Below are 12,758 nucleotides of genomic sequence, written 5' to 3' on the forward strand. Positions count from 1 at the left end.
AGCTTCAGGTTGTTTGTATAAAGTGGATCTGTGAAACAAATTGAACTTGTGTAACATCTTGTGCAATTTATTGAAAATCCAAACATATTAACAACTATTGATACAAAAATGTCCACCATAAATGTCTGTTATATGTAATAACATGTTTGTAATAATTTTTTGTAAACAATCACAGTGTGCTTAGGTTCTGCAGCGGATAGTTAGTTTTATCAGACAATCCATTATAATATAAAACTAGAAAACAAACCCTCCTCAGCATGTGTCTAATGAGTGCTGCTGGGTCTGATTGGGGCACTGCAGGCCTGCAGGACACAGGTCCGACTCGGCACAAATCACTGTGATCAGGAAGGAGGACTCCAGCGGCATGAACTCACGGTACGGGTCGGAGTCACAGTTCACCTGGAGAAGGGAAATAATAAGACATTCAATCAGTCTTTGAGTAGAGGGGATGACAATTATAATCAGAGGTGGACAAGTGACTCCATTCTTTAATGTAAAGGGTCCCATGGGGGTTTCCCTTCACTGTAATGTGTCATATAGGTTTGTGTGCATGTAAATGGTCTGCAAAGGCTATAATCCCAAATGTCTCCCTGCCTTAAAACGCCTCCATTGGACTCCTTTGTTTACTTCTGGAACAAAGCCACATTACGATGTAACACGCACGCTTCTATTGGCTAGAGCTCCAACATATTGCACGTGAAAGGCTGAAGGGCGGGACATCTCTAAGAGGTTGACCAATCACAACGAATAGAAGGAATACCACAGTGTAAAATACTCGTCTGCGGGTAAAAGTCATTCATTATAAATTATTATTACAAAAGTACTGGCATCAAAATATACTTGAACTATCTTAAGTAAAAGTACACGTTATGCAGAATGACCCATTTCAGCAGCATTAATGTGTTCATCTCCTGAATGTTGCACTTTTTTGAACACTACTGGGTAGCTGAACCTATAGTGAATATGAATATGATAATGTACTGGTTGAAAATACTCTTGTTTTTACTTTAGTACAGTACTTTAGTAAATGTACTTCGTTACATGCCACCTCTGATTGTAACCTAATAATAGAAGCCCAGTACCTGAGAGAAAGAAGTGAGAAACAGACGAGTGTGTGACAGTCCTGAGATGGAGGTGTCACTCGGATCGTTCCTCAGACTCTGACGATAAGCCTGAGGAAACAATGCAGATGTTTGAGCTGTAGCTGCACACACACACACACACACACACACACACACACACACACACACACACACACACACACCACACACACACACACACACACACACACACACACACACACACACACACACACACACACACACACACACACACACACACAACACACACACACCACACCACACACACACACACACACACACACCACACACCACACACACACCACACACACACACACACACACACACACACACACACCACACACACACACCATGTATACATCACTTCAGGGGACATTACATTGACTTACATGCATTTCCTGGAGACTTATCCTAACCTTAACCATAACCAAAACATGCCTAACCCTTACCCTTACCCTTACCCTAAACCTAACCAAGTCTTCACCCTAAAATTAAATGATTCCCCTCATGGGGACCTCCATTTTGTCCCCACACGTGACTGTGTAAACAGATTTAGGTCCCCATAAGTATAGTAATGCTAGGGACACACACACACACACACACACACACACACACACACACACACACACACACACACACACACACACACACACACACACACACACACACACACACACACACACACACACACACACACCACCACACCACCACACAGCTCACCTGCAGAGTGATCTTCAGAGCAGAGTACTGCAGCCACAGCTCCTGCTGCTGCGCTGCTGACAGAGTAAACGCTGCACCTTCTGTCACAGTGAGGTAGTGACCCCACACACACTCCCCCACCGCAAGCACCGTGTCACTCTGAGAGGAAACTACAACACAACAGAGAGATTTATATGATTCATGCATTGATCGATCTGTGGAGTGGAAAGACGACAGCTGTTATATCTAAAAACAAATGTTATTATTAAAGAGGCCCTTCTTGGCTTTTTGTGGTTTCCCTTATCCTGTAGTGTTTTATAGGTCTTGTATGTTTGCATGTAAATGTTCTGCAAAGGCTAAAATCCCTGTTTCTCTCACAGTGACTTCACTATGTAACACTTGCTCTTCTATTGGCTAGTGCTCCAACACATTGTACGTGATAAACTAAGGGGCGGGACAACTCTAAGCAGTTGACCAATCACAACAGAGCTGGCCAGCTAACCAATCAGAGCAGACTGGGCTCTGGTTTCAGACAGAGGGTGAAAAGAGGCAGAAAATAAACTTTTTTGAACATGAAAGCATGGAGACATGTCACAGTAGAGACACTAAATATTAATATGAACCTGAAAATGATATAACACAAACATGAGATTCTCTTACTGTCAGGCAGAATCAGGTGGAGGATATCTTTGGCAAAGAGGAAACCCAGTACACCATAATTCATTGCCCTGTTAAGAATGAAAACAATCATGTTCAATACATTTATTATATGAAAACACTTTCATGGTTCTTTTAAAACCAGTGTACACCTTACCTGGGATAGCTAGGATGGAAGAGAGGAGGGACAAACATTCCCATGGGGAAGAGGAGCTCGTCACCGAGGAGAATTGGTGTGACAGACAGACTAAAAGAAAAAAAGGAAAGTTCAAATACTAGCTCCAAACATTCATATCTACTGTCAAATAGAATTGAATAGATGCAGCACTCACATATCAGCCGCCTCCGCCTGCTCTGCCAGGAGTTGACTTCGTCTCTTTTGCCACATCGACAGGAGCTGGACGTAGTTGGAGAAGAAGCCGCGTGTGTCTCCGGTCACCTACAGATACATACTGACTGTTACTTGTTTTTCTCCAATAAAGGGATTACAATTATGTAAGTGAGTTAAACTGCACAATATGACATTTGCTGCATCGTGGAGTAGCAAGGCATTATGGGAGTTGTTGTCTTTACAACCTTTGCCAATAGACGTCCCAGGGGGGCTTGTTTCTCTAACAGACTCTGTGATTAAAACCATTTAAAATATGTAAAAAAGCAGTTACAGATAATGTTTGCTTAGCTTGTTTCTGCTTAAACTTAAGATCCAGATGTCCAATGACTAACATTCCTGATACAAATGCAATATATTGTTAAAAATGACCCAAGATCGGAAAAACCTATCCAAAAAATGGCTCAAAATGTTATATTTAAGTACATCTTTGACGCTGGAACATGCTCAAAGATATAATATGGATACAACACCATCAGAGGGGACATAATAAAACACGTCGTTGATTTGATTAATCTCATCTTTTCACTGGGTTTCAAAATTTTAGACAAATCAACAAAATATGAATGCCATAGGTTGTTTTTTAGTGTAACACATTATACCTTAAAGGGGACCTATCATGCAAAATGCACTTTTGTACGTCTTTTATACATGAATATGTGTCCCCGGTGTTCCAGGGAACTCACCAAGTGTCAGAAAACACAACCCTCTCTATTTTCCTCCATACCCAAATCTCTAAAAAAGGGGCTGCAACGGATCTGATAAAAACTGATCCAGATTTGAACACTGTCCTGACGTCAGGACGGTGGCGCTACGGCTATTGGGCCAACTCCACCAATCAGGAGGAGACAGCCACGGCCATTGCCGTTCGAAAGCGCTGGAGACGCTGTAGTACATATGGCAGGCATGTAGATGGTGCTGTTCTCACTGAATCTGCCCTTACAAAAACAGAGCTAAAAAATGTCAAATTGAGCAAAATGAGGCATGGCTAAAATGCATGATCTGTTTGGTATTTTGAAAAAAAAAAAGTATAAATATGCCTAATATAGGTATGGTCCTACACTATATTATTCAAATATAGCATGATAGGTCCACTTTAAACTAGGGTTAAACTCACTAGAAAAAAAAGTTTAACTCTGAATAAATGACATGAAATTAGGAGCTGTTGTACTCCACTTCTGTAATGTACCTCAGAAAAAAGCTGGTCAATCACAGCCTCAGTGGAGGTCTCATTTGTCGTCCAAAGTCTTGGAGTTAAAGACTGAACCTGGAGGAAGAGATGCTGTTAGTGATATCTGAAACACCAACAAAGTTCAAGAAGTACATTCCAAGTCCTGCTTCCATTGTTACCTTCTTCATGACGGACTGGAAAGACTTCGGATCTGTCCAATTGAGTTCATGTAATTTGGACTTGAAGGAGGAGAAGATATTTTGAATAATCTCCTCTGCCTGTTTAAAAAAAAAAAACACTTTTAAATACACACCAGACTTTTTAATTCAATCAATGTCCAAAAGAACATCCTAATGGCTGCTCACCTCCCTGTGTGCTGTCTTCTCACTGAGAAGGTGTGTGAGCACTGAGTGAAACCCTCTCTCAGTCTCTAACACACAGCGTTTCCAGCGAGGGGCTACCTGGTGAAGACAACCAAGATGTGACTAAAACAAAACAGCTCATACATGTGTCAGACTTTTTTTTATGGGCCCTTTGAAGCTTTTGTTTTTCCCCCCCTTTCCTGTAGTGTGTTCTATAGGTTTGTGTGCATGTACATGGTCTGAAAGGTGAGTGAGTTTCTCTCCCCCCCCCTCCTGAAACGCCTCCATTGGATTCCTTTGTTTACTTCGGTAATATAGTTACATCACTTTGAAACATTCACGCTTCTATTGGCTAGCACTCCAACACACCAAGGGGTGGGACATCTCTAAGTAGTCATCCAATCACAACAGAGACAGCCAGCTAACCAATCAGAGCAGACTGGGCTCTGGTTTCAGACAGAAGGTGAAAAGAGGTGCTGCAGCACAGGCAGTCTGAGACAAATAAAGAGCTTTTTGAATATTAAAACATGGAGACATGTCCCAGCAGAGGACAAAATATAAATATGAACCTGAAAATGAGCATCCTTTTTCTAAAGCATTTCTCGCCTTCCTTTACTCACCCCTTCAGTGTGCCCCAGAGCCACGGACAAGTTATTCTCTGTGTCTGAGAACCTGGAGTCCAGCGCAGGCATCAGGGTGTGCAGCAGGTTGAGGACCATGAAGGTATGAAGGGGGCTGCGGATGGAGTCAGAGGTCAGAGGAGGACAAGTCTGGGCATATTTGACCGTGGTAGGTTTTGTGTCACTTACAGTACCTGGTGCTCGGCTCATGCTTCTTCAGCCATTTGCTGATGATGCGGGACATTTGCTGGATGTAGAGGGAGTTATGCAGAAGCACATGGTCGTCCTCGGTGAGAGGCAGCGGGTGGAAAGCCGCCCGCAGACAGGACAGCCAGTCTATAGCAGGGGCCTTGGTCTGTTGGCAGATTGGGTAAAGAAAATAAATTATGACAGTTGGTGAAACTAAAACTATACACAAAAAATAAGCAGACACATATTGCTTTTGTTCTTTCTGTTGTCTTCTTATTAAGTGTTAATGATGATGTAAAGCACTTTGAATTGCCTCTGTGTCTGAAAATGTGCTATATAAATGAACGTACCTCACCTCACCTCACCTCACCTCACCTCACCTCACCTCACCTCACCTCACCTTACCTTACCTTACCTTACCTTTAAACTCCATACATTCCATTTCTAAGCCTTGTCATTCCCATTAACCCTAGCTATCTCTGGTCTCAAGTTAACCAACTGGGTGTTGGACAACTCAACCCTTTTGAAACCCCTTCAGACGCAGTGAGTGTGTTTGTCTCCTGTTGTACCTGCAGCTCTCGGAGGGTGATGCGCTCGTACAGCTGCCCTGAGGCCAGGCGGTGCTGCAGAGGAGCAGCAGCCACAGCCAGCTCAGAGGACAGAGAGATGAAAGTCCACACGTGGAGCATGCTGCTGTTGGGCGGGGCACCCAGCAGGGCCAGGTACCTCTGACAGGACGCCAGGAAGGGGCGCAGCGTCTGGAGGAACAGAGACGGGAGGATGATGAAGGATGGATGAATATTGATGAATTTATCAAGATATATTTGAAACTCGAATCAATTGTGGACCGGCTTAATCATCCACCTGAGTGTTAGCTTGAGACTTCAGTGTCCTGCTGTTCCACTCGATGGGGAACAACAGGTCCGGCTGATCAATCTATAGAGAGAAAAAGGTTTGAGTAAAAGCAGCAAGGCACATTTATATAGCACCTTTCAACACAAGGCAATTCAAAATGCTTTACAAAAATGAAAAACATGTCCTTTAAAAACAGTCATTAAAAAGCAAAAAGAATAAGATAAACATAAAACAAGCTAATATAGAAATAACACAGGTATAAAATACATCAATAAAGCGTACAGTGCAGTAACATAAGAATATTTCAGTTTAAAGCAGCGACAAAAAGAAAAGTCTTCAGCCTGGATTTAAGAATTGCAGCTGCAGGTTTCTGGGAGTTTGTTCCAGATATTTGGAGCATAATATCTGAACGCTGCTTCTCCATGTTTAAGAGAAATCCTAGTTTGCTGTGCTCCCTATGTCAGGACACATTGACACTGAAGGATACTAGCCTGTATGTATCTCTTGGTCGATCCAGGGGGCGTTTCATTTGGGTCTTTGCCCACGTACAGGTTGAAGAAGGGAAATGTGGCGTAGTCTCTCATCAGAAGGCTCAGGGTGGAGTTAAAATCGGTCCGATTCCACTGACCTGACACCGCCCAGCCGCCCAGCTGCACACACAGAGAGAGAGAGAGGGATTATATACTATCATCATATCAAGTTCCTGAATCAGACAACTTGTTAGCATGGATAAAACCCTGCTATGTTATTGATAGGATGCATCATGTGTCGTGTCCTGTATTGTCTGATTTCCATTTACCCCTTAAAGAGAGTAAACAAATATTGCATTTGGAAAACTTTATTGTGGGATGTGTTAGGGAATAATTTGCTTAGGTATTCACAGTGGCGTTTTTATATGTACAAAAGTGGTGGGGCACAAAAAACTTAGATGTCTATATATAAGCTTCTGCAGTGACGTGCAGTGAGGTTCATGGCTGGTGAGGCACTGACTCTTCAGGTTTACAAATATTATATTTTGACCTAAATCAAAATATAATATTATTTTTAAAAGCTTTTTTTGTCTGATGCTTCGATTAATTTTAAACAGACAGTTCAACAAAAGGATACCCAAAAAATGTCATTTTATCATTTAAATATTGAATTGTTCTCTCTTAGTAAGATCCCATTTTCAATAAAATGGCGGTCTTACCTTGACTTGAAGATGAAGTCCATTTTCCTATCCTTCTGGACAAACATTTCTATTACTTTTTTGTAAAAGTCCTCCTTATCTTCTTGTAGTTTCAAAAGTCTATCATAAATCTATGGATTAGATTTATGATAAAAAAATTATAAAAGTAGGGTAGACATGTGGATGTTATCCGGCTAATCAAAACGTGCATTTATCTAACAGGTACGTTTCCCACAGATATTATTTCGAGCTATTTTCTAAAATCCTATGGAGAAACCTCATTGCTTTTTTGTGCTTACTTCCTGGTTTTAGGACGCGCCACTGCAGCTCTCTCGTCTCCTCTTCAAGCACCACACTTTTCGCGGCACACGTACTTACAGCCAATCAGCTCTGAATGATTTGAGATGACGTATGGTGGGGATGGTAGCTCCATGCCCCTCTGGTCATTATTTTTTTGCCACACACATTACATTACAAAATACTCTGAGCATGCGCAGTGTAGTTTTTACAGTCACCGTTGACTTCACAGCGAGAGGAAGGGGCATAATCAGGTTTTGTCCCACATGGCTCTAAACAGCTCAATAGGCACACACTGTGACTGTAGACACACTAATTAGAAGAACACAGACTAAAACAGCAATGTACAGACGAATCAGATGATTAAACATGATCTTAAAATATATTTTATATATATATATATTTTTTTGCATTTTTGTAATCATTATTTGTAATACTTTCTGCTGACACTAGGTGGGGCTGTGCCCCACCTGCCCCTAATGACCAGTCGCCACTGGGTATTCAACCTTCGACACAGTTCATCATTGTCTCTTCTCACTGTCTCTTTTCTCATGGCATAGTTGTACGGCCTTGGGTATTGCTGCTATCTCTCTTAAGGAGGGGCAGCTTGGGCGCATTGTTGTTGCCAGTCTATGACCGAGCACAAGCCGCCATGAGGTAGTTTACTGTTCAGGGACGTAGGTTCCCTGGCGCACATTCTTTCCTATGGACGAGAGCTCTAGTTAGATTCAGGGTCCATATTTGTTTAGTCTCACTGTTAAAGAATGTTGATTATTACACTCTGAACTAGTTAAAACCTCGAGCTGCAGAAAGGGTTCTTCAGAATTGGTTTGGCAACCGCTGTGTCAACTCGTGACACACCACCTGTCTTGTCAATTCTCCGGCCGTAACTCCAAATAAACCGTCAGTGTTTGCCATCAAAGCTCCAGCTCTCCTCGTGCCTCTCTGGGTCCTGTTTCCAATTGCTACAGAAGTTTCCCCCACAGGATGTAGGCTCATATTTTAATAGTTTATTTCACCCCCCAATTGCATCATTTGTAAATCAATGACTCACCCTGTGTTACGTGGGAAACACAGGGTGAGAAAACGGAATCTTTCAGAAAAATGAGTTGGGCCAAAACGAAAAAGTAGGCTATCCAGTTGTACGCTACCTACTTCCTAACATGCATTTTTACTAAAACATTACTATTAAAACACTAGTAAGGGGAAGAGAACATACAACTGGATACATGAGACTTGGATTTTACTGCATAAGTTGTTTGAGAGTTTTTAACTGGTGTTTTGATATAGATTTTCTTTTGTTTAATGCAGGACATCATTTTACTTCAATCCATCAAGACTTTTCATTCTTCATTTAGCATTCATTCAGGTTTAGCTTTCTTCCCAAACTAAAGCTCACACTGGACAGGTAGGTCATATCCAAATACTAATTTTGGAGGTAAAGTACTTATTTAAGAAAATATAGTTATCTCACTTTCTGAATGAGCGTGAGGAAGGGCTCTGCTCCAGCTGTCTCTATCGATCTGGTGTCCAGGCAGGAGTGGAAGAATCCTCTGGCCTTCTGCTCGGCTGCACTGCCTGCACTGTGGTTCGATTCTGACAAACAGACATAAAGATATTGATTGGGACCATACCTTGATATGAATATACCTCCTCATACAGAAATGGTGGGATGTTTTAAGTGCAGGCTCCTACCCAGAATCCCCCTGAGATACTGCAGCAGCACAGTCTTTCTGTCCAGGGTTTCCTCCTCTCTCAGTCCTCTGTTGTCTCTGTCTGCACTCTGTCCTCTCCTCTCTGTCCACGCTGTCTCTTCCTTGGGGTTCTGTGGATGTCCGGGGATGCCCTGACCCCTCAGCCTCCCCCCGCCGTCTGGTGGCAGTCGGTCAGACCCACAGCTGGACAGGAAGTAATCGCAGGGCTGCGTGAAGGGATCAGCAGAGGAGGACAGACGGGCCGAGGCCCACTGACAGGCGGGGGAGAGACAGGGAGTCACTGCAGGACAAAGTGAGGGACAAAGTGAGGGAAGAGGCAAGATGTTAAGGGTCCCTATTATGTGTTTTTCCTTTCCTGTAGTGTGTTATATAAGTTTGTGTGCATGTAAATGGTTTGCAAAGGCTAAAATCCCAAATGTCACCCGCACCGATTGGACTCCTATGTTTACTTCCTTGACATAGGGACATCATGTAATACTTGTGCTTCTATTGCCTGGCGCTCCAACACATTGTACGTTATAGGCTAAGGGGCGGGACATCTCTAAGCGGTTGACCAATCACAATAGAGCCGGCCAGCTAACCAATCAGAGCAGACTGGGCTCTGGTTTCAGACAGAGGGTGAAAAGAGGTGCTGCAGCACAGGCAGTATGAGAACAATAAAGAGCTTTTTGAACATTAAAGCATGGAGACATGTCCCAGGAGAGACACAAAGTACTGAAATGAGCATAAAATGCCCCTTTAGCAGTCTCTTTAACATACTATATCCTGTGGGATAAATCTGTCCTGAGTCAGGTCAAACCAAGTCAGACAAAATGTTAAACCTATTGTGTCATTTTGTAGTGTTTCTATGTAGGCCTACCTTTGCTTTCCTGGCTTGTCCTCCTGTGTTGAGGGTTATGATGCGTATAGTAAATAAGTCCCAGAATAACAGCACATAAGGAGAAGCCGAAGAGAAGCAGCCTCCTATGGTTTATCCACACGGGCTTTACTTGGTGCTGGAGCCCGGGGTTAGACTCCTGGATCTGGGTCTGTTGAATCTGGGTTTGTTGGATCTGGGTTTGATGGTTCTGGGTTTGATGGATCTGGGTTTGATGGATCTGGGTGGTGTGGGGGGGATCCTGGGTGGGGACGGGCGGCTGCAACAAAGATGGAGGCTGGAGCCCCCCCTCAGGTTCTGGCTGTGACGATGGCTGGACCGATAGCTGAGGCTGGAGGTGATCAGATGAAGTGGTCAAATTTTAAGCAATAACATTCTTTTTAAATGTAATATTTTATGTAATTGCTCTTATAATAATCAGGTTCAGAAATCCTTTATTTGTCCCACAGCAAGGAAATAAAAAAAACAAATCTTAACAATGAATTACGTGATAAAGGATATTTTACAAATTACCCTCCCATTTCAGTTTCCATGCTTTTTCCAACATTTTTGGGGGACTACATTTTAAGCATTTAAACGTGTATAATATTGTATAAACACTGGTATGGACTCAAATACGCCTCTTTGTCTTCAACCCTTTATTTCACCCTTTTCTAAAACAGCCTTACTTATAAAATTATGACAAGTACTTATTAACATCCCTGTCAAGACTCTAGAAATGAAAAATTTGAATTGCTTTGATTCCAACATATTGCTTTTTTTAACTGTAATTTACGATGTGATTAGTAAAGTAAAAGTTATGCTGTTTTATACGTTAGTTTATTTTGCATTGTTTGTTTCTGTCTTTAAAGTGAGGTATTTGGACAAGCTTTTTTACCTTACCCATTTGATTCCTTTTCATTTAAGTCACCTGTCTCAACTTTCTTTTTAAACGTGCAAATACAACATAACGCCTGTTCACTAACAGTAGAAATATAGTAATATAACGGGACTTATTAACAGATTGAGTCAATAAGTGTGGTCATCGACTCAGCAGTAAAAACCCTCTGTCATGCACCTCTCCCCGAAACACATGCATGGCTAGAAAAACAAGAGTTTCTTCAAGAGTGTGAGTGAACACAGAGTCAATAACACAAATAAAAACTATAATTCGTGGTCTAAATATTTCTTTAACAGTATTGGAACTGGCAAGCAGCATGTTTTATGTCCTGCAATGATCCAAAGTAACCAGAGAAAGCTGATTAAAACTAAATCAGTTTGTTTTTGGCAACACAATCATTGGCAAAACAATTTCAGCACATTGTAGAATCTATCAAAAACACATCATATAAATAATAACGACATTTCCCTGGCAGGAACATGGATGGCTCTGCTCCAGTTTCCAGCAACTTCAAAAACACTCACATTAGCCTCATGTGAACACAGTAAACAGCTTCATAACAACATGTCAACTTTCTCAAGGATCCTACCTCAAGCTGTGTTGGAGTTCCACTCATTCTGAGCAGATGGATGTGTCTCTCTGTGTTTCCCCAGCCTGTTGCATCCTCTGTCTTTCACATTTGATGTTTAACTTCACGTGTGCCGTGCTGTCCGTCAAACAGCTCTCTATCTCTCTGCATCACTCACTTCTCTCCTGACGCTCTGATAAAAACAACTCTGCAGGCCACGTCTTACTCTCCTCTCCAGACGATCCAGCAAAGACTGAATCTGCTCTGCAACATGCATGTGGAGGTTTGAAAACTCTCCATCCTGTGTGCAGGGTTAAATGCTTGGGAAACGAAGGCCTGCAGGGTTGATGAGTTGAGGCAAACACCTTTTTTTTGTTGCCTGTACATTGCATTGAATGCGGGCATGCACGTCCTGCAGAGTAAACACGCTCTGATGCACACGCACTCACGTCCGCTGTCGTCACTATCAGTGCAACGCAGGGCTGTTCACTGCTGATAGAGCACACCATCCAGGGTCTGAGAGGAAACACGTCTCATGAGAGTCACATGGAGGCCGACCAGGGAGAATATGGTGGAAAAAAACAAACATATTTATTTAACGGTGCACATTAATAAACATTGCTGTGTCAATGCACCAGAGTTCGTGCTTTTGCATCTACAGCTGCTGGACAGATTCAGCCTAAAAGCAAATTATAGTATTGAAAAAATTCATGAAATCATCCAAAACATTTTTATCATGCAACGAGGAGGCTCACATTAAAGGACATGGCAATACAAATAAAACAAATGTTATAGCAATAATATAAACGACAAACCTTTTTTGGGACTACTCAAGTGTTTGTGTGTTTCCCCACCACTTTTTAAAATTGCCAATTGTGTCCCCACCACTTTTTAAAAGTATAACTTATGAATGTTCTTGAAAATAGTGTGCACAAAGAAATGTAATAAACAATAACACTGGTTTAGTGTCAAGATGTGAAAAAAGTAATGTAAACTAAGAATAGTTCCTCCTTACTCTACTGACTCTAAAATGACCCAAAAACATGCGGCAATGTTGGGGTAGGCGTACTTGTAATTGTTCTCTATTATTTATCTTTTACTCTTCTCTATGCAATGCAATTTGTACATTTGACTGCACTACGTTTATTTGATAACTGCAGTAACGCAGTATAATTAAAAAAATATAACGCAAAAAATAAATTAACTAACAAT

At 41.9% G+C, this 12,758-nt stretch overlaps 1 protein-coding gene across 1 annotated transcript; it reads right to left on the reverse strand.

The window, feature by feature from the left end:
• Positions 1 to 40: 40 nt before the first annotated feature.
• On the reverse strand, positions 41 to 11,943 carry kel (Kell metallo-endopeptidase (Kell blood group)). The gene is made up of 18 exons (XM_034145707.1): positions 11,568 to 11,943; positions 10,081 to 10,429; positions 9,202 to 9,501; positions 8,981 to 9,102; positions 6,533 to 6,691; positions 6,051 to 6,122; positions 5,756 to 5,944; positions 5,192 to 5,352; positions 4,998 to 5,112; positions 4,381 to 4,476; positions 4,195 to 4,293; positions 4,034 to 4,111; positions 2,789 to 2,895; positions 2,614 to 2,703; positions 2,460 to 2,527; positions 1,821 to 1,969; positions 1,083 to 1,172; positions 41 to 399 (listed from the first exon to the last, which is right to left on the reverse strand). Exons 1-18 carry the CDS (start codon positions 11,592 to 11,594, stop codon positions 253 to 255), a joined length of 2,418 nt encoding a protein of 805 aa, XP_034001598.1. The 5' UTR covers positions 11,595 to 11,943; the 3' UTR covers positions 41 to 252.
• Positions 11,944 to 12,758: the final 815 nt, after the last annotated feature.

The sequence above is a fragment of the Trematomus bernacchii genome, unplaced genomic scaffold (assembly GCF_902827165.1).
Source record: "Trematomus bernacchii unplaced genomic scaffold, fTreBer1.1, whole genome shotgun sequence".
In the NCBI taxonomy this organism is placed as follows: Eukaryota; Metazoa; Chordata; class Actinopteri; order Perciformes; family Nototheniidae; genus Trematomus; species Trematomus bernacchii.

Excerpts from the sequence above, each read along its gene's own strand:
- kel (XM_034145707.1), bottom strand. The coding sequence starts at position 11,594 with ATGAGTGGAACTCCAACACAGCTTGAG. Across the intron at positions 5,113-5,191 it reads AAGCATGAGCCGAGCACCAG|CCCCCTTCATACCTTCATGG; the intron begins GTACTGTAAGTG and ends CTCCATCCGCAG. Across the intron at positions 2,896-4,033 it reads TTGACCAGCTTTTTTCTGAG|GTGACCGGAGACACACGCGG; the intron begins GTACATTACAGA and ends ATGTATCTGTAG.